Source organism: Puma concolor, chromosome B4 (genome assembly GCF_028749965.1).
Source record: "Puma concolor isolate L17-30 chromosome B4, mPumCon1.1.hap2, whole genome shotgun sequence".
Classification (NCBI taxonomy): Eukaryota; Metazoa; Chordata; class Mammalia; order Carnivora; family Felidae; genus Puma; species Puma concolor.
The window spans coordinates 102,392,758-102,417,938 of NC_141673.1; the positions used below are offsets into that span (position 1 = coordinate 102,392,758).

The window sequence follows — 25,181 nt, forward strand, 5'->3', positions numbered from 1 at the left end:
GATGCCAAAACTTACGGCATATTCTCAGCTTGCTGTTAGGGCTGGATTCCTTCCTGCAGCTATGGCACAGGAATAGCCAGGGCAGGTGTGTGTGTGTGTGTGTGTGTGTGTGATTCCAAGGGAACGTAATTCATATCAGAAGAGACCCGTTGATCTTTGTGCCGAGGTCCCTGTTTCGCTATCTAACTTCCATCTCTTTTCCTTTATGCCAACCCATTGTCAGGTTTAGAACAAACAGAAATGTGGAATGTATATGGTGTTCTTACTATGTGTTGCGATTTTCTTTCTTTTACAGAAAGTATTTTGGAGAAAAAATTGGACTGTATTTTGCCTGGCTGGGATTATATACATCATTCCTCATCCCATCTTCTGTAATCGGGGTGATCGTGTTTCTTTATGGATGTGCAACAATCGAAGAAGATATTCCCAGGTGAGACGGTTTTAAAGAAGAGGGCTCAGTTCCCACATGGCAGTAGTTTGGCGATTCATCCCAGTTGCGAGTACATTTCACACGCTTCTTTCCAAAGTCCTTACCCTCTATTCTCTCCTCCCCTTACTGCACATGCAACTTCCCTCCAGAGACAGATCTGGGAACTACAGAGTCTGGGAATGGCTTCAGAGCTGTGCTGGGGTGGCTCCCTTTCTCTCCTACTTAAGCTCTTCTCCAGGGCCTAAGTCTGATATGGGCAGATGAATTATACCTGATGAAAAAAAATCATGCCTGAGAAATGCGTTTCCCCCTCAACTTCATGACTTACTCTTTTCTCTGGTTTTCTATAAAGACCCAAGTCAGGAGATGTTGAGCGGTGTTGGGTGGCGATTGCATGTTTATATGGTCAAACACTGTGAGGCTGACCATGGAAGCAGGCAGTTCTGGAAAGGAGGGCTCAGCCTCTGGTTCAGGAAGTTGGAAACTGCAGGTGATAGGCCCCATGGTGAGGCTCTTGGAAAGCCAAAGATAGAATAAAGGCTGGTCCTTCTGGTGAAAAGACAGACTACAAAGAATATAAGCACTTAAAAATAGCATCCTTTAGGATGGACAGCATTACGTATTAGCTGTAGGACTGGGTAGTTCACTCCCTGAGTCTTCCTTCCCTTGGCTGTAAATGGTGGTAATAACTCGTACCTCGTGATGTTGTTGTGAGGATTCAAGGAAACAATGTTTGGCACATAGTAGAATATTAATAAATAGTTGTTGAAAGGGTCAACGTCTGTGGAAATAAAGTACAAGCGACACGAGAGACACTTATATTTCAAATTTAAATCTCTTGCCATCTGCAGCACTGTCCTTGAAAAGCGAAGCATAGTTAGTGGGTTAGTGTATTTTAATACTTTTTCAGTTGCAAGTGATAGACGTGCAACATGAAGTAGCTGAAGCAAAAAAACCCACAACAACAACAAAACGAATTTATCATAAGGGTTCTGGGGTGTGTCGGGGGAGCCTAGTGGCAGGCATGTGGCTAGCCTAAGAGACAACGGAAATAGGGACTCCTGTTTATCTCCTGTCTCTGGTTCTTTCTCATATTTGTTTCACTACAGATTTTCTCCATTGGATGTAAACAGTCCTACTAATAGCTCATGGGTGTTACAACTTAGAGCTTTCTACTTGATTGGTCCTGAATGAAAAAGGCCTGTTGGCTCACTTTGGGTTAGGCGGAGGGCCCGGGGCCAGCAATCGTGGCTGTGGGCCGGGATCACGCTGTACCAACAGGATGTTCCCTCAGTAGCCAGGTGGATGAGGACACTGGGCAGACTGTGGGTGTCTACTGTAGTTGGAGGAAGTAGTGGCTATTCTGGAGGAAGGGCCAAGAGCTGTGCTCCTTTGAGGAAAAGGTTTCACCAATGGCAGGAACCAGGTAGCTCTTGTTTCCACCATGTCTGTCTATAGGAATGGTCTTGTAAACTAGAGAAGCTGGAATAGGCATTGCCCGTGGTTAGAATAAAGCAAAATACCTTGAGATAAGAGACAAGGGTTTGGATATTTTTGTGTGTAAAACTCCAGGACCAACTGTCTGGCGTTCTTGCCTGGGAGCTCTGGGACCTTTGTCACACGAGATACATAGCAGAGGTTCTGCTTTCTTCAGGCCATGGAGCACAAGGGGAGAATGGATACTTACTAGATGCCTACCTTGTGCCAGGCATGGTGCTGGGTGGTTTTCATGTATTAGTTTTTTTGATCCTGTAGAGATCAATGGTTGTAAACTGTTATTATTTTCATCTGATGCTAACTATGGTCACCTAACTTGTCCAACTTCAACAACTAATAATTGTCAGGGTTGCAGTTTGACCTCTGCTGCCTCCTGCTCCCATCTTTGCTTTTTCTGCTAAGATGTGAAGTCCCCCAGAGGGCTTATATCTTCCTTGGTAGCCAAGTAGCTTCAGCTGGCCTTGCCTGGTGCTTTCTCAGGAAACATGGCTCCCATGTTTCCCTTTACTGAGTTTGATCCCTAGAGAGCTGGGCCTCAGATTGATCCAAACTGGAAAACTGCATACTGTGCATAGAGAGCCGATGCCAGTGTAGGAGAAGGGGTGTGGGCATCAGTGTCCTGGTTAATGTTGGGTTTTAGAACCTTTGCCCTGGTTGCCCATCTGGGAATACATGAGACAGTGACCATTTTAGCTGGAAATTATCATGGTCTACACATGCTGAAAAATGTATATCTATACACATGTGCTTGTATATATGCAGGTATATAGTCATGTAAAAGATCATTGTTATCACTGCAGGTGTATCTTATTACCTGTAAGAGTGTGTAATGTTTCAGAAACTATGTATAACAACCCACTAGTGGATTAAAGAATCAGTTGAATGGCTATGTTTTAAGTGAACGAGAAAAAGACAGGATAGAGTAGAGTGAAGTATAATATTAGTATTCATCATAAGAAGGAAGTATAGGTATTGTTTTATGAGATTTTATTTAGTTATCTTAGTATGTTTATAGGGGAGAGAGTATGTATTTGTATACTGGAATCTGATTAAAGGATTTTTTTTTTAGACTGTAGGTCACAGTCCAAAAGTTTGAAATTGACTGTTATAAAATTGAAATTTTGGTTATTGGTTTTGCATACTTAAGGTGGGGTGTGATAAATAAGGAAGATGTAAATGATAAATTATGAAGAATTTTTTAAAAGAACTGATCTTTAATCATAATTGTGTATCCATCAGAAATCCAAGCTCTTTGGGCTTGATGAAAACTCATGAAATACCACTCGCGATCAACAAAAGGATAGTCTTTAAGTCCCAATACTGAATCTAAACAAATTCATACTCTTCTGGGATCTGTGTCTGTCAGCTACTCCTAAGCATGATTAAAAACTTGCAGAAGTAATTCCTGGGATTACTTTAGAGTATTTTGACATTAAGCCTGGAATTTATTATCTATGTATCATTTAAAAAATGTTTTATTTTGAAAACATTATAGATTAATAGGAAGATAGTACAAAGGACCCACTGTATCCTTCATCCTGTTCCCCCCACTGGTTGTGTCTCATGTAACTATAGTATAATATCAAAAGCAGAAAATTTACATTATGTGGAACTTTGAATGGTACCTTTTATCACCCACAACTTTGATATGTGAGATACAAATATCACTTATGAGTAATAAATGGTTCCATATGTACATGGCTTGTCTATAGTACTTTACTAACCAAGGGATTGATTCCATTTATTAGGCATTTGCTTACATGCGTAGGAAAGACTGGGACATTTAAATTTTTTTTTTTCAACGTTTATTTATTTTTGGGACAGAGAGAGACAGAGCATGAACGGGCGAGGGGCAGAGAGAGAGGGAGACACAGAATCGGAAACAGGCTCCAGGCTCTGAGCCATCAGCCCAGAGCCCGACGCGGGGCTCGAACTCACAGACCGTGAGATCGTGACCTGGTTGAAGTCGGACGCTTAACCGACTGCGCCACCCAGGCACCCCAAGACTGGGACATTTAAAAAAAAAAATCTGATTGATCTAAACCATGTTGAAAAAAAATGGTTACTTTAGGTCTGAGTCCTTAATAGCAATGTTGTGTCTGAATTTCTTGAATAAATGCCGTATTGCACCTCTTCCCTTCATGCTAGCACAGCCCTGTATCACCTAATCTGTGAGCAATGAGTTACTACTGATTAAGAACACCACTCACCTTGGGGTCCTGGTTCAGCTGATTGCCAGACCATTTATCAGCCCTTTTATGCTTTCTAGAGAAAATGATAGATTGAAGAAATATGAGTTATAGCCACATTTGCATCTAACAAGAAATCTGTGGATTATGCAGCTGGTGAATAACCCAGATGTGATTTCAGTTCTAGCGAGCTTCCCTCATCTTTCTAGTTGTCTTTTCAGTTTGTCTAGAGAGACGGCCTCTCTCAGAGAATACGAAGTCATTTTAATATCCTCCTAAGGCAGAATTTCTCTAGAATTCTGTTCAAATTGCTTGCATCCAACAGACAAACAAAACAACCCAATACCTATAAAGCATTCTGACTTCAAATTTAAATGATTTGAGAAGTCTCCATGTTACAATGGCTGCCATTTTGTACAAATGATTGGTGACACAGCACTTAAGTTTCAAAGTGCTTTGCACCAAGCTAGTTGCTGACACTGTGTTCATTCCTGACCTTTTTTTAAAAAGCATTGACCGGGTTTGGTTAGAATTGGGTTGACTAGGATTATCCCTCCCCCAAGTCTATGTGTAAAAAAAAAAAAAAAAAAAAAAAAAAATCCCAAACAACAAAGTGACGTCCCTGACACACATACTTAAGGACAGCACTGAGGAACTTATATGTTCTCAAACATGGCCTAAAAGCACAGCTCTTTACTCTAATTTATACAGACTAACAGTTTTCTGTGTGAATCTGTTTTCTAAGAGGGTAGTCTCATCTCTGAAAATAACAACTCCTCAGTGATACAGCGGACACTTGTCTGACCCATAAGACTTAGAATAAACCTTGCTCTCCAGTTACCAATAAGAATTTACCCAAGTGTGGGGTATCTGGGTGACTCAGTCGGTTAAGTGTCTGACTTCGGCTCAGGTCATGATCTCATGGCTTGTGAGTTTTGAGCCCCATGTCGGGCTCTGTGCTCACAGCTCAGAGCCTGGAGCCTGCTTCGGATTCTGTGTCTCTTTTCTCTGCCCTTCCCCTGCTCGCACTCTGTCTCTGTCTCTCTCTCAAAAGTAAACAAACATTACACAAAAAAGAAAACTTAAAAAAAAAAAGAATGTGCCCAAGTAAAACCTGCATGGCTAAACTTACTATTAAGATATTATTTAATATTGTCTATGTGAGTGACTCACCCCTATTGACACTTGCCAATGGACAGCTTCACAGCGAGTCAATGGAGGAATGAGGATTTATTCAGAGACTTAGAGTTTCCATTCTCTCACACAGAAGGCCTTTCCTTGTTGTGGGCTTAATGGCTCATTAAAAACAAGCCTGAAAGCTGGGACTTGACAGACTGTGACAGCCCTCAGGGAAATCCTTCAACTTCTTCACGGAAGGGAGCTGGATCCAGGCATCCCCTGACTTCCACGTTTCATCTAAGCACTTGATTTAGCACAGGGGATGCCAGCCAGCTCACTGTGGCAATGGCCTCCCTCTTGTCAGCCATGCTCTATAGTGCCCTCTGCTGCCTCTTTCCAGAGGAAACACAGCTGTGGTTTTTAGTGTAGTACCTCCTACCTCGCTAAGACTGTGTCTCCAGCTGCTCTCTGAGAACAGCCAATGCTTCATTTTCATGAAATCTCGAGTTCTCCACCCTTTTCCCCCAAACAATGAGTTTAACCATCTACCCATTACCCCTGGGGAAATATTACACACCAGAGTGATGAGTTCATTCATTTTCCTACCAATATGTAGTGTGGAAGGACACTGGGGAAGCCATTAGGGCTGGTAGTTCTTTGGTTCTTATTTGCAAGCATTCATATGAGCCTGAATTTATTGGATCTAGCTAATCACCTAAAGAGTGAATGGAATTTCAACTATATTCATTAGTCCATTAAATAGAATGGATAGCTTAGAATATAACCAATGGTTATTTGACTCGTGTTGCTCTCTACAAGTATCATAGAATCTAGACTTTGGAAGAATTTACCTTATTCTTGCATTCTCCCTAATCCCATTTCATGTTTTTTTTTTTAAATAATTTTTTAAGTTTATTTATTTTAAGAGAGAGAGAGAGAAAGAGAGAGAGGGTGAGAGAGAACAAGTGGGGCAGGGGCAGAGAGAAAGGGAGAAAGAATCCCAAGCAGGCTCCATGCTGACACAGTGCAGAGCCTGATGTGGGGCTTGAACTCACGAACCACGAGATCATGAACAGAGCCGACATCAAGAGTTGGATGCTTAACTGACTGAGGCATCCCCCATTTCACAGTTTTGATCATTCTTATTATGCTGAGGGTATTAATCCCCATTCTACAAATGGGCGTGCAGCTGATGCACTTAGAAAGAGACTTCCAACCCAGCTCTGACTCCATTCTTCTTTCCGTGGCTTCTTCTTTAGAAAGAAGTAAGAGCTTGTGTTGATCCAACCAGACTCTTGGTTTGCTTCTTCCCATGACCAGTCCCACACCTGTTTGGGGCAGCCATCAGGGTTTAAGAAGACAACCTGGGCTTGATATGATGGTGGTGGAATCGGACTTCAGGCAGGTGATGGATTCAGAGTCATCGGTGCTCCCCACCAACCTCATAGATGCAGCACATTTTGAGGGGACTTTATAAGGCATCACTCAGTGTACAACATCTCTGACAGATGCTCACTAATTAGGACACTCCTAGTGACAGGAGGATCCGCACCTCAGAAGTGGCCCATCCGTTTCTTTGACAAAATGCAGAAGTAAAACTCTCATGGCAAAGAATCCAATTCCAGCATCTCTAACACACCTCACCTATGGAGTTGATAAGCTTAGCCATGGATTTGGAAGTGGGAGAGGTTTTCAGGGTGATTTGCTTGGGGTGGGTCCTCCTTGACTTCCACTTGACCCAGCAGCCTCTCTCAACTGCAGCAAAGAGATGTGTGACCAGCAGAATGCCTTCACCATGTGTCCCCTGTGTGACAAGTCCTGTGATTACTGGAACCTCAGCTCAGCCTGTGGTACAGCAAAGGCGAGCCACCTGTTTGACAACCCTGCCACCGTCTTCTTCTCCATCTTCATGGCTCTGTGGGGTAAGTGGTCACCATGAGCCTTGCTTATATTGGTGATATCTTTAAGTGGTTACAGTGACCATGCTCTGAAGCCCGTACCCTTTGATTTATGTCCTTTAGTATTTAATACTTATACCTCAATAAGTATTTTAGGGACAGTAGCTTTCTCTCTTCTACATGTGAATAGACCTAGGAGTACCCTCCACGGCTTTATATATATTTTAAAAGCATATAGGATGTTAATCTTGTTTTAATCTCACATATGATCTATTCAGAATTTGAACCAATGCATGTTTGAAAACCCCTAGCACATCTGTAAGGTGCTCCAGGTTTATCTACTAAGATATGTAAAGTCATAGATATTCAGTATAACACTCAGAGTGGTGGGGTGACTACCATGGTCACCAAGGTAGCTGGTGGTCAAGATGGGCCTAAACCTGGTCTCCTGACTCCAGGTTCAGTGCAATTTCCAGGATACCATGAGTGTAGATGTTAGAGATTTTACTTAATGCCAGAGAAGTATGGTCAGTATTTCCACCAAAGGGATTTGTAAAGAACAGATAGTTTCATCATTTTCCTTCTCCTCCCTTACCCCCAGAGTATTAGGGTAATAAACTTTCTCTGGGCCATAGCCATCTGACCACACACACACACACACACACACACACACACACACACACACACACTTCTCTTCACAAACTGCAATGGAATAACCTGGAATAATAACCCTGTGGTAACTGGACATTTCCAAGAAGACACACCCACGTGTATCATACAAGGAACAGAGTCAACACATTTCAGTCCATCTTGAGTAGCTACCTGACTTTTACTTTCTCCTCATTGTTGGATACACAAGCCCTTAGCTTCCCCATTGGATCGCAGAGCAGCAGGGCCATGATCCTTCTGCAGAGGATACTTGATTATCACTGACTCCATGGCGCCTGAAGGACATGCCAGGATGGGACCATGAGTCACACATTCCCGAAAGTGTGAAGAGGGGACAGGGAGAGGTCTGTTGTCAGTAGTGTTGGGAGTACCTAACACAAGTGTTCTCTGTTCCCTGTAGGGACCTCTACTTGGGTGGAGATAGAACCAGACTGGAAAGACCGCCATATTACTAGGTCACCAAGAAACATTTCCAGGGGACACTCTATTTTCTGTTATCAGGTGGAATAGCCAGTACCCAGGAGCACATGGGCAGTAGTCAGCCCACAGAAGTAGGGACAGGGAGTAGGAGGAAGTGGCACTTAGTACCATTTGGCCCTGGAATGGTTCACAGGAGGGGTTCAGTAGAACTGGCTGAAGCTGAAGCTTGTTGCCTGGGGCATCTTGGGCTGCAGCTCTGTGGCTCCTTGTCAAGCATGGCATCTCATAACTACCCCCAAATTCACTGGAACTCATTTGGAACCTGGAACACATATTTAGTTTTTGATATATTACAGTCCTAATTCCCACCGATTTGTCTTAAGAGATGCCCATGACTGAATAGCTAAAGCTTAATAACGCCAGACCCATGATCCCTTACAGACTTTTCCTAGGATCCGTAATCCCTTGTCATAGACAGACTTGGTTTTCAATTGTACTTTCCCACTCTCAAGCCCCAACAACTACCTCTCCTCTTTCCTCAATAGCTGTAATTAACAGATGCCTCTCAACCCCCCACCCCCCGGGATCTGCCATAATTTACTGCCCCCACCCCCGCTCCTCTCCCTCCCCCTCCTGTGGCCGTGCGGGGAAAGCAGGAAGGGTGGGATGCGTCAGAGCTTCCTGGCATAGCGTGGGGTTCGGTTGTGTTTTTTAACAGCCTTGCTGTGTTTTATGTGATTGTGTATTTGGTTGCGGCAGCCAAGAGCCGCTGGGCACAATTGCCTGCAAATTACAATTAAAAATAATGGTACTGCCTCTCATTACCATGATTATTATGATCAGTGATGCTGTGCTGGGTGGGCCTGGGCTGGGGCCCAACCTGCCAGGAGGAAGGCTGGGGAGAAGTGGCACTTTGCAGAGAGATTCTCTGTCAGTGGGGCAGGAGTGGGGGCTGCTGAGCCAGGGCTGTGTGGAAGGTGCTAGTCTGGCAGGGTCTGGGTCTGTGGGAGTCTTCAGGCCCAGCTCCTGGTTCCTCTGTCGTCCGGCTTCAGACTCCAGGGAACTTTGGAAAGTGAGTGAAGCTCTATTGAAAAGGGAAGTAACGGGACAGGGTTTCTGGACTGTCTTCGGAGCCAGGCAGTCCTAGATGTGTGTGTCTCAGTTCTGCCCCTTACCAGCTGAGGGTCCATGGCCAGACAGTGTGGATCTGGCTCCTGGTCACAAAAGTCAGCACTCTGTTTTGTTTTGTGTTTTGTTTTGTTCTTAAGTTTTATTTATTTTTGAGAAAGCGAGCACAGCCAGGGGAGGGGCAGAGAGAGGAAGAGACAGAGGATCCAAAGCAGGCTTGGTGGGGGGCGGGGGGTGGGGTTGGTGAGTGACAGCAGGGAGTCCGATGGGGGGCTTGAACTCACTGATGCTCAACCGACTGAGCCATCCAGGTGCCCCACCAAAGTCGGCACTCTTAACTAAGGTGCTGTATACCTGGAGCAAGGCTCTTAACCTTTGGGCCTCATTATGCTCATCTGTGAGGTGGGTGAAGGGATACTTACCCTGTAGTGTTCCCGTGAGAAGTGAATGAGATATGTGTGGAGCACTTAACATAGTCCCTGGCGTGTAATACACACCAGGAGCTGTGAGCCGCTCTTCGTCGTTATAACAGTCCTCCCTTGTCCTCATGGCTCCTCTGCGGTGACTTCTTTGCCCCTCTCCTCTGTTCACATGGTCAGACTTGTCTGCTTCATAGAGATGGCAGTCAGGAAGCACTCTGAGTCCCACTGTATGCAGAGCCCTCCTCAGGCGCTGAGAAGAGCGTAGGAAAAGGAGGGACGCCCTCCTCTCCACCTTGTTCTCAGGGCATCCCCAGGCCAATGCCAGGGTTGGGAGGTCATGATGCACTGACATGAAGAAGCCTCAAATCCACAGGAGAAACTGCATGAACCCATGCACTGTAATGTAGGTGCCAAGTAAAACAAACATAGCCTTTAGCAACTGCACATTCAGCTGGTCTGTAGGTGTTCTGCTTAGTTCTGTGCTGTGCCCTTGGTAGACAGGCAGCTAAGAGCTGAGGAAATTTCTGGCCCTGTTACTGCACTGCTCTGCATGGTGCAGCAACAGGCGCCCAGGCTCTTCCCATGCTTGGTGTCCAGGTGAGGGGGTGGCCTCAGGGAGTGTCACTTTCCTTTTTGTCCAGGGCACCAGACCTAAAGGACAATTAGGAGTGTGGAGGAGAGGGTGTCCCAAGCCTGATCCTATAGACGAGGTGGGGCTTGAGTGGTTCAGCAGAGGATGAGGGTAGACAGTGGAGGGCACCATAGGAGAGCGGGACAGTGTGCATGAGTTGGGGACGAGGAGGGCAACAAGGAGGTGACCTTAGCAGCAGTGCAAGTGTGAGGTTGTGTGTTGACAAACCGAGGGAATGGATTCAGACAGATGGGTTGGGCCGCATATACAGGATCCCCCCATCCAGAGAGAAGAACTAGGCAATAAGGAGCCATTGAAAGTTTAGATGGGGGAGAGTGGGCATCTGCCCTCTTCCCACCCCTTCTTCACAGCCCAAATGCCATTGTTTTCGACTCCACTCAGGTGGTTTCTCTGGCAGCCAGGGCTCCCTCTGCTGCATGTCCACAGCTCTTATCTGTGCTGTTCTTTAGGCCCTGCTCACTCCATGCCTTGTATTTTAGTTATTGACAGTCTCTCCCCATAAACAGTTTGAGAGCAAATCCACGTTGGTTTCCCTTGATCTCCCTCATGATGTCTAGAACAGTGTTGTATATGTTACAGATGACCTTAGTCAGGCCTGGTTCTTTTTGCAAGATTGGAAATTGGTTCAAGCTTGCTCAGATAACAAGAGATTTGTTGTAAGAAAGCAAGAAGCAAGCTCATGGATGCAGGTAATGACAGAGCCAGGTGTCTGGGGAACTGGAGCTGGAGGAGCTACCGGAAACCATGGCCCTTCCTCTGTTCAGGTGCTGCATGGCTCGTCCCATGTCTGCTTCTCTTCGTGTCTCTTAGTTTCAGTTATCAAAAGAGAGAACCGGCTTGCTCCATCAGCAGGTGTTAGGTGTTCAGTCCTGGTATCACAAGCCCATGGGTGTTGGTTCTCCCTGGGGCATGTTGGGCTATCCCTTTAAGGGGCTGCGGCTGGAGCAGGCAGACCAACCGGCATGCAGGTGTGGGAGGTGCACAGCAGCTACTTGCCGAACAAATGGAGGAATGGGTGAACGTCACTTAGGGGAGATTGCTCCATGAGCCACATGCAGGGTGGCTCAGAAGGCTGAGACTGGGGTCAGTTAGGAGACTGTTACATGACCTCAGGTTGGGATGAGTGGGGCCCAGAGAAGGGAAGGGGTGCTGGGGACGGAAGGAAAGATGGAGAGTGAGAGCCAGCTGAGGAAGGTGCAGGAAGAAAGAATGTGTGTGGAGGCAAGATGAGGCTTGTCAAGAAAGACTACAGACCCTTCCAGTCTTATTTTCTTCATCCTTCCCTCCCTCCTTCATGTCTTGAGGTCTGTGTTTACCCTCTCCTCATAATCTAGAAGTGGGAAAGGCGCACACAAGCATGTGTGCATGTGTATCTCCCTTTAAATATATGGAGTGAACAGTCAGGGATGTGGAATGTTTTGATCAGTTCCAGCTAGAAGTAGAAGGAAGGGAATAAGTGCTTTAAAGAGAGTCCCTAAATTTGAAATCAGTATGTTTATCCTTCACCTCCATTGGGGAACCTAAAGTGTACTCAAAATCTTCCCTTTAAAATTAATAGAACTTTTTCTCTCTTTTTAAGCTACCATGTTTCTTGAAAACTGGAAGAGATTGCAGATGCGACTGGGCTACTTCTGGGACCTGACTGGGATAGAAGAGGAAGAAGTGAGTTTCCTTGCATACTTCTCTGGGTCCTTTCTTGGTTTCACCCTGGAAATAGATCTTCTTGAGTGAGATGACCACTTAACATTTGCTGCCACATCAATCCATTGGCTCCATGGTCTTAGCTGTGGTTGATAGGCACTGAGGCCAAGAGTTCAAATCTCCACTCTTCTCTTGAGCTATAAAACATTGGACCTGATAGGTAGTCATGTGGAAAAAGAGGTGGTATAAGAGAAAAGCCTTATGGTAGCTTTGGGATTTAACTTAACTTTTGAGATTTAATTTCTGTCTCTCATGTCATGGCTGCTAGTGTGCATGAAGCCAAAGGGTAGGAATCACTCTCATGTAGCCCAGAGCATGCATATGTAAGCCTACTGAGGGTCAAGGGAGAGGTGTGGGTGCCAGATGCTGATTGCCTTTGATGCCTATGGAAGAAGAACCACTGAACTATTATAAGCCAGTACAGCATGTGTGAAACTGGAGGATGAGCTAAGGGCAAAGGGTAGGCTCTTCTGGAGTCTAGTTTTAGGGACAGATGATATTGAAAAGACTGAAAACAAATCAGCCGTCCCCCTGGGCTCTTATGAGAACCAGGTCCACAGTCCTGATGTTGGCAAACTGGCAATGAGTAGTGTGTGCATGATTGCTCACAGTTCTTATCTGTTTCCACACGCTACCAGTGACTGAACAGTAAATGTGAATATTGGGTAGGCACTCCTGATATCGTGGACATTGTTGATGAGGTACTGGGAACGGTGTCTAGAAAGATCAAGGGGCACTTGCATTTGCCTGAGTACCCACATGCAAAGGCTGGCCACAAGCATTATGGCGGCTACATGGAGAGCAGGCCTTTTCTGTATTCTCCCATAGTAATTGATGTGCCTCGCCTTACACTCGGGATCTTTGTGAGTCCCTATGTCTGTAGCATGACATCATTTCTTCTCCTTGATGCTATAATTGGGCAGGTGGGCATTCCATTACCATGCACTGAGTACATGGGCTCACTGTATTCCAGTCCTGTGCGTTGAACATATGCCCGGGGACTGACGGCATCATGGGTTCCATGGCAAATCAGGGAATGTGCATGTGGATTCTACCTTCAGAGAGGATACAAATAAGGAAGATAAGCAACAGAGAATAATGAAGGCAGTTGCCTTTCTTGGGGGAGAATGCCCAAATGAGTGCTTCCAATAAAAGAGCTGTAGAAGTGGGACTGTGGGTATGACCTGACTGGGAGATCCTTATCCTGTTGGTTCCAGTTGCTTCAGCAGAGAGAGAGACCGGGCAATTATGGCCAGGTGTGGGGATAGTGGTGGCTCCCACTCTCCTAATGAAGGGCCTAGCATGTCTCCAAAGAAGAGAAGAAGAAACATCCTGGCATCCACGCCTGCCTGGGGCCAGAGACCAGCTAAGTGTGTGGGCTAAGTAGAGCTGAGGATGCCAGCAAGTCTCTGTTAGGAGGTATAAACACATTCACACAGAGAAAGGCATTGGTTGTGACTCAGTTCCCTCAAAATCTCAGTCACAGGCCCCTGCCAGGGGTGGCCGTATGATCCATTTTCTTTTAGTAGCCAGGTTTCCTGTTTTCTTTTTTTTTTTTTTTTTTTTAAATTTTTTTTTTCAACATTTATTTATTTTGGGGACAGAGAGAGACAGAGCATGAACGGGGGAGGGGCAGAGAGAGAGGGAGACACAGAATCGGAAACAGGCTCCAGGCTCCGAGCCATCAGCCCAGAGCCTGACGCGGGGCTCGAACTCACGGACCGCGAGATCGTGACCTGGCTGAAGTCGGACGCTTAACCGACTGCGCCACCCAGGCGCCCCCAGGTTTCCTGTTTTCTGATGAACCCAGCGAGCAGTGGTAACTTCATGGGAGGTACATGATTTCAGGAACTCATGTGCAGGGTGAGAGTGGTCTGGCCAAGACTGGGTTTACCACAATGAGGTGGTCCTCATGGGCTCTGGTCACTCCTGATGGGTGAGGTTACTGCAAGGCAGGTTGGTTCTACAGCATGGTTGGTGTGCCCTGAGTATGCAAGCCCAGGGCCAGGCATGGCTGAGAGGAAGGGAGGACAACCTTGTCTTTTCCTTTAATGTGTTTATATTTCAAACTAGGATGTCAAACACACTTTAAGTTCAGTTCAATCTGAACATACCCAGTAAGCACCAACTATGTACCAAGTTTTGATATGCAATATGGAATTATGTCAGGTGGTCTCTGAGCATCTCCAAAGGATTCTATTCAACTAGGGTGCTGTCTGGTCTCTAATATTTAGAACACAATGGTAAATATGTGATAGAAATTCCTTCTGGCTAATGTAGCCAGAAGAAGAAATGCCTTTTTAAAAATGTGTTTTGTTTTGATCAGAGTTTTGAAGACTGGGCCAAATTCCATTGAAGAAAATTTCAAAGGGAAGAAAGGGTACCCACAGGAGGAAACAGCAGGCAGAAGTCTTGATCCGGGAAGCTAGGGGTATAGATCAGAAACAGTGAGATGATGGGAAGGTGCAGTTGGCTGTGGGAACAGGTTTGGGGATGTAGTGGTGGACAAAGCAACAAATATAGGCATGCACTCAGGTCGGGGCGGTTACTGATGGCTGCTGTGCATCTCCTGTAGGTCATGGGAAGTCATGGAGGGCAGGATAGGAAGGTGTTTATGACTTTACAAGATTCCTTATCTGAAGTGTCGTGGGCAGGTTTAACCTGCATTCAGGCGAGGAGCAAGAGGATGGCGGGTATGACTTGGGCATTGGGGAGAGGGAGGCAGGGGCCCTTGGAGGTCATGATTAGAAGTTGTTTCTATTTTAACCAGATGGTATCTCTAGGAATCAGGAATATTCCCATGGTCAACTGTCTGTAGTCCTAAGACGTTATGCTTCCCCGTGGTCTTCACTAGGAAACACTTACCTCCTCAGGGGAGACGAGAGTGGTTAACTCACCGGGACAAAGGCTCATTTCCCCTCTGTCCTTCCCACCTGGGGGGAACCCACCACGTGGGCCACCCCAGGAAGGGTTAAACAAGTGGGATGCCTCAAGTCTAGGTTGTAAACCAGGGAGAAGTGGAAGGAGGCTAGAGACTGCTTTCTTTCAGGGCAGGGAAGGACGTGAAAAACCAAACTCAAGAGCCAACTTCTTGGGTCAGTGTGTCCCCTGCCTGAGGGGCTTCCCTGTGGAACCAGCAAGGGCACCTCAAGGGATTTACTTTGGATTCTGTTCTTGTTGAAGGGAGGCCTGCAAGATCTCAAGAGTCTTTCCCTGTGAGGTGGGATGATCTTCAGCTCAGTGGGCCTCATTTGCCTCATTAGCTTCTGTCAGACCCCAGGTGTTCCTCTTAGAGAGTGTGGCCTTGTCTGAACACAGATATCCTCCCCTCAATCTCTCTCCCATCCCTCATCTGTCATATCAAGCTTTAGATGACCCAGCTGGTTTCCTATCACATAGGAAGCAAAATCCTCTACCTGCCTTTTTTGACCTCAGCACATGTCATTCTCCTCCTTGCTCAGACCTTCCAGCCATGTAGACCTTCATTCTTTCCCACGCTCATTCTAGTCTTTGCACTGGCTGTCACCTCTGCCTAGAATGCTGCAGTCTCCACATGGCCTATCCTTTCTTGACTTTTCCATACCAAAACATTACCCTCCTCTGACTGGCCTTCTCAGAATCCCCATTCTAAAGCAGCCATCCTATTTTATTTCTTCTGTTGTTCTTATCCCTATCTGCTGGTTTCTTATGTGTGTGTTTGCTTACTGTCACCTTCCTCCACTTGAAGATAAGCTCCTTGAGAGGAGGGACCCATTGTGACCTCAGAGCTTGGAAAAAGGCTCAGAGCACAGTAGGAGCTTGGGAACTCTTGATGAAGGCATTTGTTGAACATATCTCTGGATTTACCTCTTTAGATCATCTCAGAGAAGGCTGGTCCTGAGTTGGCCTGGTGCCATCCTTCAGCCAGTTCCTGAGGAGACCAACCAGGTGGAAGTAGCCTTGGGAAATATTTCCCGGAGTCTTGGTGGGAGGAGTTATATGTTTGTGATGATTTTGCATCAGACCACCAATCCAGAGAGGCCGTGTATGGGGAACATCAGAAATAAGAAGGACCTATCCATGGCTGGGTGCATTGGAGCAACCCTCACAGGGACTAGATTCTGCTCTGGCCATGAGCTCAGTTGTCCAGCCCTCTGCCTTTGAAGAATTCTGTAACCTCACCTGACCTTCTTGGCTACCAACAGAGAGATCCTTGTCTGACCTGCCTCAGCTAGAATGCAGAGCAGCCTAACTCTGCTTTGAGAGTCTTGGACTCCTGTTCATGCACCAAGAATGCTCGGCTTGTTCCAAACAGAGGAGGGGTTCTGAATGGGGGCCCAGTGTGGGGTGAGGTGAGCCATAGCCACCACTAGAGGAATGCGGAGACATGCCTGATGGCGTGGCACGTCTTTGGAAAGTCAGAGGCAGGTTGAGAGCAGCCTCCTAGTCAAGTAGGGAAAGTTCCTCGGCCCCTTTTCAGGGTATGAACGGTGGAAACAACTCTAGCTTGAGGGGGGTTAGAATCCACATTATGGTACTCACCAAAAGGATATTGCTATGATTTTTTAATTAAAATCTTCCATGGAGGGCAGATTTCCATGGAGGGTGGCTCAGTTGGTTAAGCATCTGACTTCAGCTCAGATCATGATCTTGTACTCCATGAGTTCAAGCCCCACATCAGGCTCTGTGCTGACAGCTCAGAGCCTGGAGCCTGCTTCAGATTCTATGTCTCCTTCTCTCTCTGCCCCTCTACCTCCCATGCTTGCTCTCTCTCTCTCTCTCTCAGAAATAAACATTAAAAAAATAAAAAATCTTCCATGGAAATAATATAGATAAAAAGTGGCCAGATTTCAGAGGCCATGGAGGACAATTTCAAACCCCATTTCTCAAAGTATTCCTATAGGATGTCAATTGGAGCAAAGGGATTTTTTGTAAGAAATGGTGGCTTTAAAAAAATTAAGCAAGTGTCTTCACAGTAAAACTTTTCAGAGCTTCTAATATGCTCATTGTGACTCTCAGGTGATACCTTGTATGGGCTTTTCCAATCTCTTAGACCCTGAAATCCCTTTTTAGCTAAAACTCTTTTGGCACACACATTAGGAAATGATGTGGTAGAGAATGGATGAAAGTGAGAGACAAAATCAGTGAGCTTCACAAGCATTTAGAGATTCCCGGGTGCTTTGCATGGTGCTAATTACTGTGAAAAATACAAAATAAGACAGTTTTGGTAGCAGATCCTCATATTAGGAGACTCTCACACACAAAACAGCTAGGAAAAAAATAAAAGAAATATACATAATTGAGAACTATCTGTGGTACAAACTATGCAACTCTAGGCTATTCAAGAGGAAGGAGATTCCCCCAGGCATGCTGCCACAGAGAAGTCCTGGAAGGGACGGGGCTGATGCATCCTTGGAGATTGGTAATGACAGGGTGCCTTAAAACCCTTCAATAGCATCACCCCCTGTCGCAGTGGTTATGCTTATAAGTCACATGCATGGTTTCTCCTCTCCAATGTTATGAATGTCCTGGGAAAGCCAAAGACTGGTCAGGAGCCTAGCTTGTTTGGCTTTTGGAATCTCTGACGTCTGAGCAGTGGTAAAGAAATGTGTGTACTCTGGGTCAACTGTGAGCCAGTGCCTGAACCCTTGCCTACAAGTTATCGATAAATGATGCGGGAACATGAAGTCCTCACACCTGTAGATATTTATCCTTGGACGCTGCAGGGAAGACCTGCCAATGAGGCCAGGTGTACACTGTTAAATTCTCTTTGAAGTAAGTCCTGCATCTTCCTGCTTCAGCATCTGCATTGGTTTGACCGTAGTCCTCTTGATTAGTTAGTCTCTTTCCCCTGCCTGGTGACTCACTATTCAGGTTTATATTGCTGAATGGCTCAGTGATATCTCTTGAGCATTGGTGTACTTGCCAATGAGTTACTCACCTAGGTTGTACAGGAAACAGGTTCAGGCAAGTGAGTTTTAAGATTCCCTGTGGCCATCTTTAGCTTTGATGTTTATTGGTCGCCATTTTAGCTTGCAGAATAATGGAGCAGGAAGTTTTGCTGTTGCCCTAACTCCCAGCTGTGGGGCACATCTGTTTCTCTGGCTGGGATTTGGCTCATTGAAACTTAAAGTTTGAGGTATGAGGATAGTTAGTAGGACAACCAGATGCTTCTGTTTGTATCAGCTGTCCAGTTAATGTTTCCTCTCTCCTTTCTCAACACTGGCGCCATCCCCAGGAACGTGCCCAGGTTTGGTTTTCAGTGTGGTAACAACTATTGTGTGTTCCTTCCCTCTCCCCCACATTGTGTTCCTGGTCTAGACTCCTTGTGATTGTGTGTGGTGTTCATATCCAAATAGCATTCGATCCTAAGTCCTGACTTTATACCGTACTCGTAGTGTCTGATTATCACCCACAGGCCAGGGGCTCTTCTGCCTGCTTACCTACTACTCTTTGACTCTTGGGTTTTAGGAACACTCCCGGCCTGAGTATGAAACCAAAGTTCGAGAGAAAATGTTAAAGGCAAGTGGCAAGTCGGTGGTCCAGAAATTGGGCACCAATATGGCTGAGGATGAAGATGAGGTAAGTTGCTGGTGCTTGTTGCTCGCCATCTTCTTTGTTTCTGAAGGTGCTTTGTCATTTCATTTGGAATGCCTTCATCAGAGACTGGGCTGTGAGAAGAGGTTGACAGGAGTGGGACAGGAGGGGATGATTCATGACACATTCCGTTGACCCGCACTCAGAGCAGGCTTTTGCCATGACTTGATTTGTCTCTCTTTCTGGATGGTGGTGTCTGGCCAAAATGGGAGAGTAGGTTGGAGAAGAAAGAAACAGTTTCAGGGCAGGACTGAATCACCTAAATACCTAATAATGATAACTACCACCATACTAACTAGCACAATGGCAGTTAACCCTTGTCGAATGCTTGCTCTAGGCTAGATGCCATTCTAAGTGCATTATATTATCTTATTTTCATGGTAAATTTATGATGCTGGCACTCTTATTAGGCAAATGAAAACTAATGACAAAAGTTATGTTCATAGCTTAAGTCAGTTGCCAGAAGTCACCCAGCCAGTAAATGGTGAGTAGATCTGGGATTCTGTACATCTCTGACGGTCTGTGCATCTAACCACTACATGCAATACTGCCCTTCAAGTGCAGTGAAGAAGTCCAAGCAAGACATGGCTCTTAGGGCCAGCCGAGGCAAATTCATGCCTGTGTTCACTTGAGCTACTCATATAAAGTTCCTTACATTTCATTTTATCTGGGTGGGCTTTCACAAGTACGAATGTGATGGTGAACATGTCTTCCGAGTCCTATTTCTGAGTTTTACGGTGGCATTCAGACATTAAAACAGAGCTTCAGAATCTGTGCTGTGATCTGTAAATACGCATAGTGTGTGTGAGCTGGGGGTACAGTGTGGGGGGCTCCTCTTTGGCAGTGCCTGTCTTCTCTGAGTGCCACCCTTCTTTGAATCTGTGTGTGTGTGTGTGTGTGTGTGTGTGTGTGTGTGTGTGTGTGTGTGTGTGTGTGTTTATGTCTTTCCTAATCTGGTTCCTGAAAAAAATCAACAAGATTGGAAATCTGTTGTTTTTGCATGTGTCTTTTCTCCATCTTGGCTTTGAATTCAAATTTCATTTAATTTTACATTCTTAAAGTTGGAACCATTCATGTTAACATGCAAATTTATTCAAGCACCAAAACAGAAGAATGTGGTGTTTTTGAGGCCAGAACACTGGCTTTTTTCTTCTTTCTTTCTTTCTTTCTTTCTTTCTTTCTTTCTTCCTTTCTTTCTTTCCTTATCTCTTTTCTTTCTTTCTTTCTTAAAGAAAACAGGACTTAGAAGAGAAAGAGCATGGCTCTCTGAGTTATTATTTTTTTTTTTCCTAGACAAAAAGTAAGTCCAAGACCACCAATTATTCAGGGAAATAATGAATTCATTCTTAGGACAGACTAATCATCACCACCACCCTCATCAGAAAGCAAGAATTCTGTGTTCTCAGCTTTAGCAACTCCATGCAACCTTCTTTCTCCACCCTAGAGCAATATACAATGGATAATTTTATGGAAATCACATGTAACTTTTATTGACCACTGACTCATTTAATTTTAATTCCATGGACGGGAATGCCAAGGAGCTGGAATTGCGTACATTGAGACTGTGGTTCTAATATAAACTTTGCTTGGATATATATGCATGATAGGTCACATAACTTTCAGGAACCATGAATAATTGAAAAACATCTGAATGCATTATGAATGATACATATGTTTATGTTTTAGCATTCAACATCTATTTCCATTACACTGTTGAGAATGCAAAGCTCAAAGCATCTAATGTCTTTTGGGCACTGGGGAGAAAATGACCTTCCTGATTGAGCAGTGAGAGATGAAAATGGCTTGGAATGTGATTGTCAACATCCTTCTTCTGTTCCCTCCATTCTGTTAATACTGTAAATCTTCTGTTCCTGCTGTAAGTCTAGCCAAAGATGGGAGATGAAGGGAGGAGCACGTGTTGCTGTCTGATGGGAGGGATGCTGCTCTTGCCTACTGGAAGAGTTGAGGTCAATACCCACTGTATAACATGGCTCTGGAGACCCTCTCATGTGTGGGATATTTAGGAAAGGTCCCTTCTGCTGGGGAATAGACAGGGACAAAGAACCAAAATTTAGCTGGTGGTCTTGGATATGCCTCTTTCATCCCAGAGGATCCTCTTGGCTCTGCCTTGACTGTGACCCCGAGTCTGCATATCCTCACCTCTCTTTACTTTCCTTCCAGTTGGATGATAAGCTACCATTTATTGAGACCCAGAGCAGTATGGGAATTTGCCCAAGACCATATAATGTGTGTGGGGAAGCTGGTAGTCAAACTTAGCTTCACCCAATCCCCAAGGCCTATTGCTTTTTTTTTTTTTAATTTTGAAGATATCAACCCCATTTTTAAAGACTTCTTTATTGAGATTTAGTCCTCAGACCATAAAATTCACCCACATAAAGTGTATGATTCAATAGGTTTTAGTATATTCACAGATTTGTGCAGCATTTCTACCATCTAAGTTTAAAATATTTTTTTAAGGTTTATTTATTTACTTGATGAGAGAGAGAGAGCAAGCGAGCACACAGGGAAGGGGCAGAGAGAGGGAGAGAGAGAATCCAAAGTAGGCTCCACACTGTCAGTGCTGAACCTGATGCAGAGTTGGGACTTACAAACCGTGAGATTATGACCTGAGCCGAAATCAAGAGTAAGATGCTTAACCAACTGAGCCACCCAGGCACCCCTCAAATATTTTTATCACCCCAAAAAGAAACCCTATACCTAGTAGTTACTAAACTCTGGAAAAACAACTAATCTACTTTCTTTTTCTATAGATTTGCCTATTCTGGCCCCTGGGTGGCTCAGTCAGTGAAGCATCTGACTCTTGGTTTCAGCTCAGGTCATGATCTCACGATTCATGAGTTCAAGTTCTGCATCAGGCTCCATGCTGACAGCGCAGAGCCTGTTTGGGATTCTCTCTCTTCTCCTCTCTCTCTGACCCTCCCGCATGCACACACTCTCTCTCTCCCTTCTCTGTTTCTCTCTTTCAAAATAAATAAATAATACAATAAAAAAAGATTTGCCTATTTTGGGTTTTCATGTCAATGGTATCATGAAAAATGTAGTATTTAGCTGCTTTTACTTGGAAAAATGTTTTCATAATTCATCCATGTTTTAGCTACATCAGTATTTCATACTTTTTTATTGCCAAGTAATATTACCATAGTTTAGATATACCTCCTTTATCAATTGGTATGATAAAGCCACTTGGATGGCTTCCACCTTTGGGCTGTTATCAATAATGGTGCTATGAATATTTGTGTACAAGTTTTTGTGTGGATGCATGTTTTCATTTCTCTTGGATTTGTAGGTAAGAGTGGAATAATTGGGTCACACAGTAGCTCCATATTTAACAATTTGAAGACCTGCCATACTATTTCCCAAAGTAACTGTACCATTTTACAGTCTAACCATACAATGTATGGTTTCTCCACATCTCAGCAACACTTGCTGTTATCTTTTTTATTTTATCTATCCTAGTTGTGTGAAGTGGCATTTCACTGTGGTTTTAATTAGCATATCTCTAATGACTAATAATGTTGAACATCTTTTCATGTACTTATTGGCTGTTTGTATGCCTTCTTTGGAGAAATGCCTATTCAAATTCTTTGCCCATTTTTTACTTTTTATTTTATTTTTATTTTTTTAAGTTTATTTATTTATTTATTTACTTATTTATTTATTATTTATTTATTTATTTATTTTGAGAAAGAGAGAGTGGGGGGAGGGACAGAGAGAGAGGGAGAGAGAATCCCAAGCAGGCTCCACGCTGTCAGTGCAGAACCCAAAGCGGGGCTTGATCTCATGTACTGTGAGATCCTGACCTGAGCTGAAATCAAGAGTTGGACATTTAACTGACTGTGCCACCCAAGTGCCCTCTTTGCCCATTTTTTAAATTGTTCTCTTATGATCATGTTGTAAGAGTTATTTAATAATCTGAATACCAATCCAGTATATAATATGATTTACAAATATTTTCTCCTGTTGAATGGATATTGTTTTTTAATTTTATTGATGATACAATTCAAAGCACAAAAAGTTTTGTTGTAATTCAAATTATATGTATTTCCTTTTGTCACTGGTGCTTTTGTATCATATCCAAGAAATCATTGCCTAGTTCAAGGTCATAGACATATACTCCTAGGTTTTCTTCTAAGGGATTTTTGTGTTGGTTCTTACATTTTTAGGTGTATGATCCATTTTGAGTTAATTTTTATGTATTAGTTAACTAACTAAGGTGTCCAAATTCTTGTTTTTTGTTTGTTTTTGCATGTGGATACTCAATTGTCTAGCACTATTTGTTGAAAGACTGTTATCTCTACTGAATTATATTGACATCCTCATCAAAAATCTATTCAATATAAATGTAAGAATTTGTTTCTGGACACTCAATTGTATTCTGTTAACCTATGTGTCTATCTTTATGCCAGTGCCACATTGTCTTGATTACTACACTTGTGTAATAAGTTTTGAAATTGGGAATGTGACTTTGACTTTGTGCTTCTTTTTCAAAATTGTTTTGATGATTCTGGGTGCCTTGCATTTCCATATGAATTTCATAACCAGCTTATCAATTTCTGTAAAAAACACATGCTAGGATTTGTGATAGGAACTGAGTTGAATCTATAGGTTAATTTAGGAATATTGCCATCATAATACTATTAAGTCTTTTTTTTTAATTTTTAGTGTTTATTTATTTTTGAGAGAGAGAGAGAGAAAGAGCGAGAGAGCAGGGTAGGGAGAGGGAGAGAGAGGGAGACACAAAAACTGAAAAGGCTCCAGGCTCTGAGCTGTCAGCACAGAGCCTGATGTGGGGCTCGAACCCATAGACCATGAGATCTTGACCTGAGCCAAAGTCGGACATTTAACTGAATGAGCTACCCAGGCGCCCCACACTATTATAATCTATGAGCGTGATGTATCTTTCTATTTATTTAGATCTTATTTAGTTCCTTTCAACAATGTTTTATATTTTCAGTGTAGAAGTCTTATACATATTTTGTTAAATTTGTTTGTAATTATTTTATTCTTTTTGATGCTATTGAGAATCGTTCTTAATTTCTGTTTTGCATTATTCATTGCTAGCATATAGAAATATAATTGATTTTGTGTATTGATTTCGTATCCCACAACTTTGGTGAACTCATTGTTTAATTCTAATAGTTTTTAGTGAACTCCTTATGATTTTCTATGTATAAGATCATGTTATCTGTGAATAGAGATAGTTTTACTTCTTCCTTTCCCAATCTGGATGCATTTTATTTCTGTCTCTATCTCTTTTTTTCTAGCTAATTGCTCTGACTACAATCTCTTGTACAATGTTGAATAGAAGTGAGGAGAACAGACTTCCTTGTCTTGTTCTTGATCTTGATCTTAGGAGAAAAAAAAATTAGTCTTTCACCACTAAGTGTGATGTTAGCTGTGGCCCATTGCTTTTTTGTTCTCTCTTTGTAAGGCTTCCCAGAAAACAATTTACATCACATAAACACGATGCTTATTTGAAATGAAACATTCTATACTGTAATGAGGTGGTAACTACATGTCCACATTCGGGAGAGACAGTGTGGTATGGCCCAAGGCTGGCTGGCTAGGTCATGGTACTCTCATCAGGTAATTGAGCTTTTCTCTGGGTCTTTTCTGCTTCAGCTGTCACATGGGAAGATTGAGTTATAGCCTCTGTGGTTCTGAGAGTTGTTGACTTTCTTTGTTTATGTGAGAGATGATGTTGGCCCTTAGCCCATAACTTTGGGGCATAGACTGTCTCTTATTTGTCTTAGGTGGTGTTAATTTGGATATTCTTACATCTGTTTTTTAAATATGCCTTTTTAAAAAGTTTTACTTTAATTCCAGTTAGTTAACAACAGTGTAATATTAATTTCAGGAGTATAATATAGTGATTCCACACTTCCATACAACACCCGGTGCTCAAGTGTCCTCCTTAATCCCTATCACCTACTTAACCCCTCCCCCTGCCCACCTCCCCTCTGGTAACCATCAGTTTGTTTTCTATAGTTAAGAGTCTGTTTCTTGGTTTGCCTTTCCCTCTCTCTTTTTTTCCCGTTTGCTCATTTGTTTTGTTTCTTAAATTCCACATATGAGTGAAATCATATGGTATTTGTCTTTCTCTGACTTATTTCGCTTAGCATAATACTCTGTAGCTCCATCCGTGTCTTTGCAAATGGTAAGATTTAGTTCTTTTTTATAGCTCAGTAATATTCCTCTGTGTGTGTGTGTGTGTGTGTGTGTGTGTGTGTGTGTGTGTGTGGTATATATACCACCTCTTCTTTATCCATTCATCAGTTGATGGACTCTTGGGCTATTTCCATAATTTGGCTATTGTAGATAATGCTGCTATATGCATCAGGGTGCATGTATCCCTTTGAATTAGAATTTTTGTATCCTTTGTTTTTAATTTTTTTTTAACCTTAATTTTTTTGAGACAGAGAGAGAGCCTGAATGGGGGAGGGTCAGAGAGAGAGGGAG

At 43.7% G+C, this 25,181-nt stretch overlaps 1 protein-coding gene across 1 annotated transcript in view; it reads left to right on the plus strand.

Moving 5' to 3' along the window:
• Positions 1-25,181, plus strand: part of ANO2 (anoctamin 2) — a 343,971-nt gene that overhangs the window by 178,549 nt on the left and 140,241 nt on the right. Inside the window, exons 11-14 of the mRNA XM_086714259.1 lie at positions 296-430; positions 6,997-7,157; positions 12,004-12,086; positions 18,576-18,686. Coding sequence (XP_086570385.1) covers positions 296-430; positions 6,997-7,157; positions 12,004-12,086; positions 18,576-18,686 — 490 coding nt within the window. The remainder of the gene's footprint in view (positions 1-295; positions 431-6,996; positions 7,158-12,003; positions 12,087-18,575; positions 18,687-25,181) is intronic.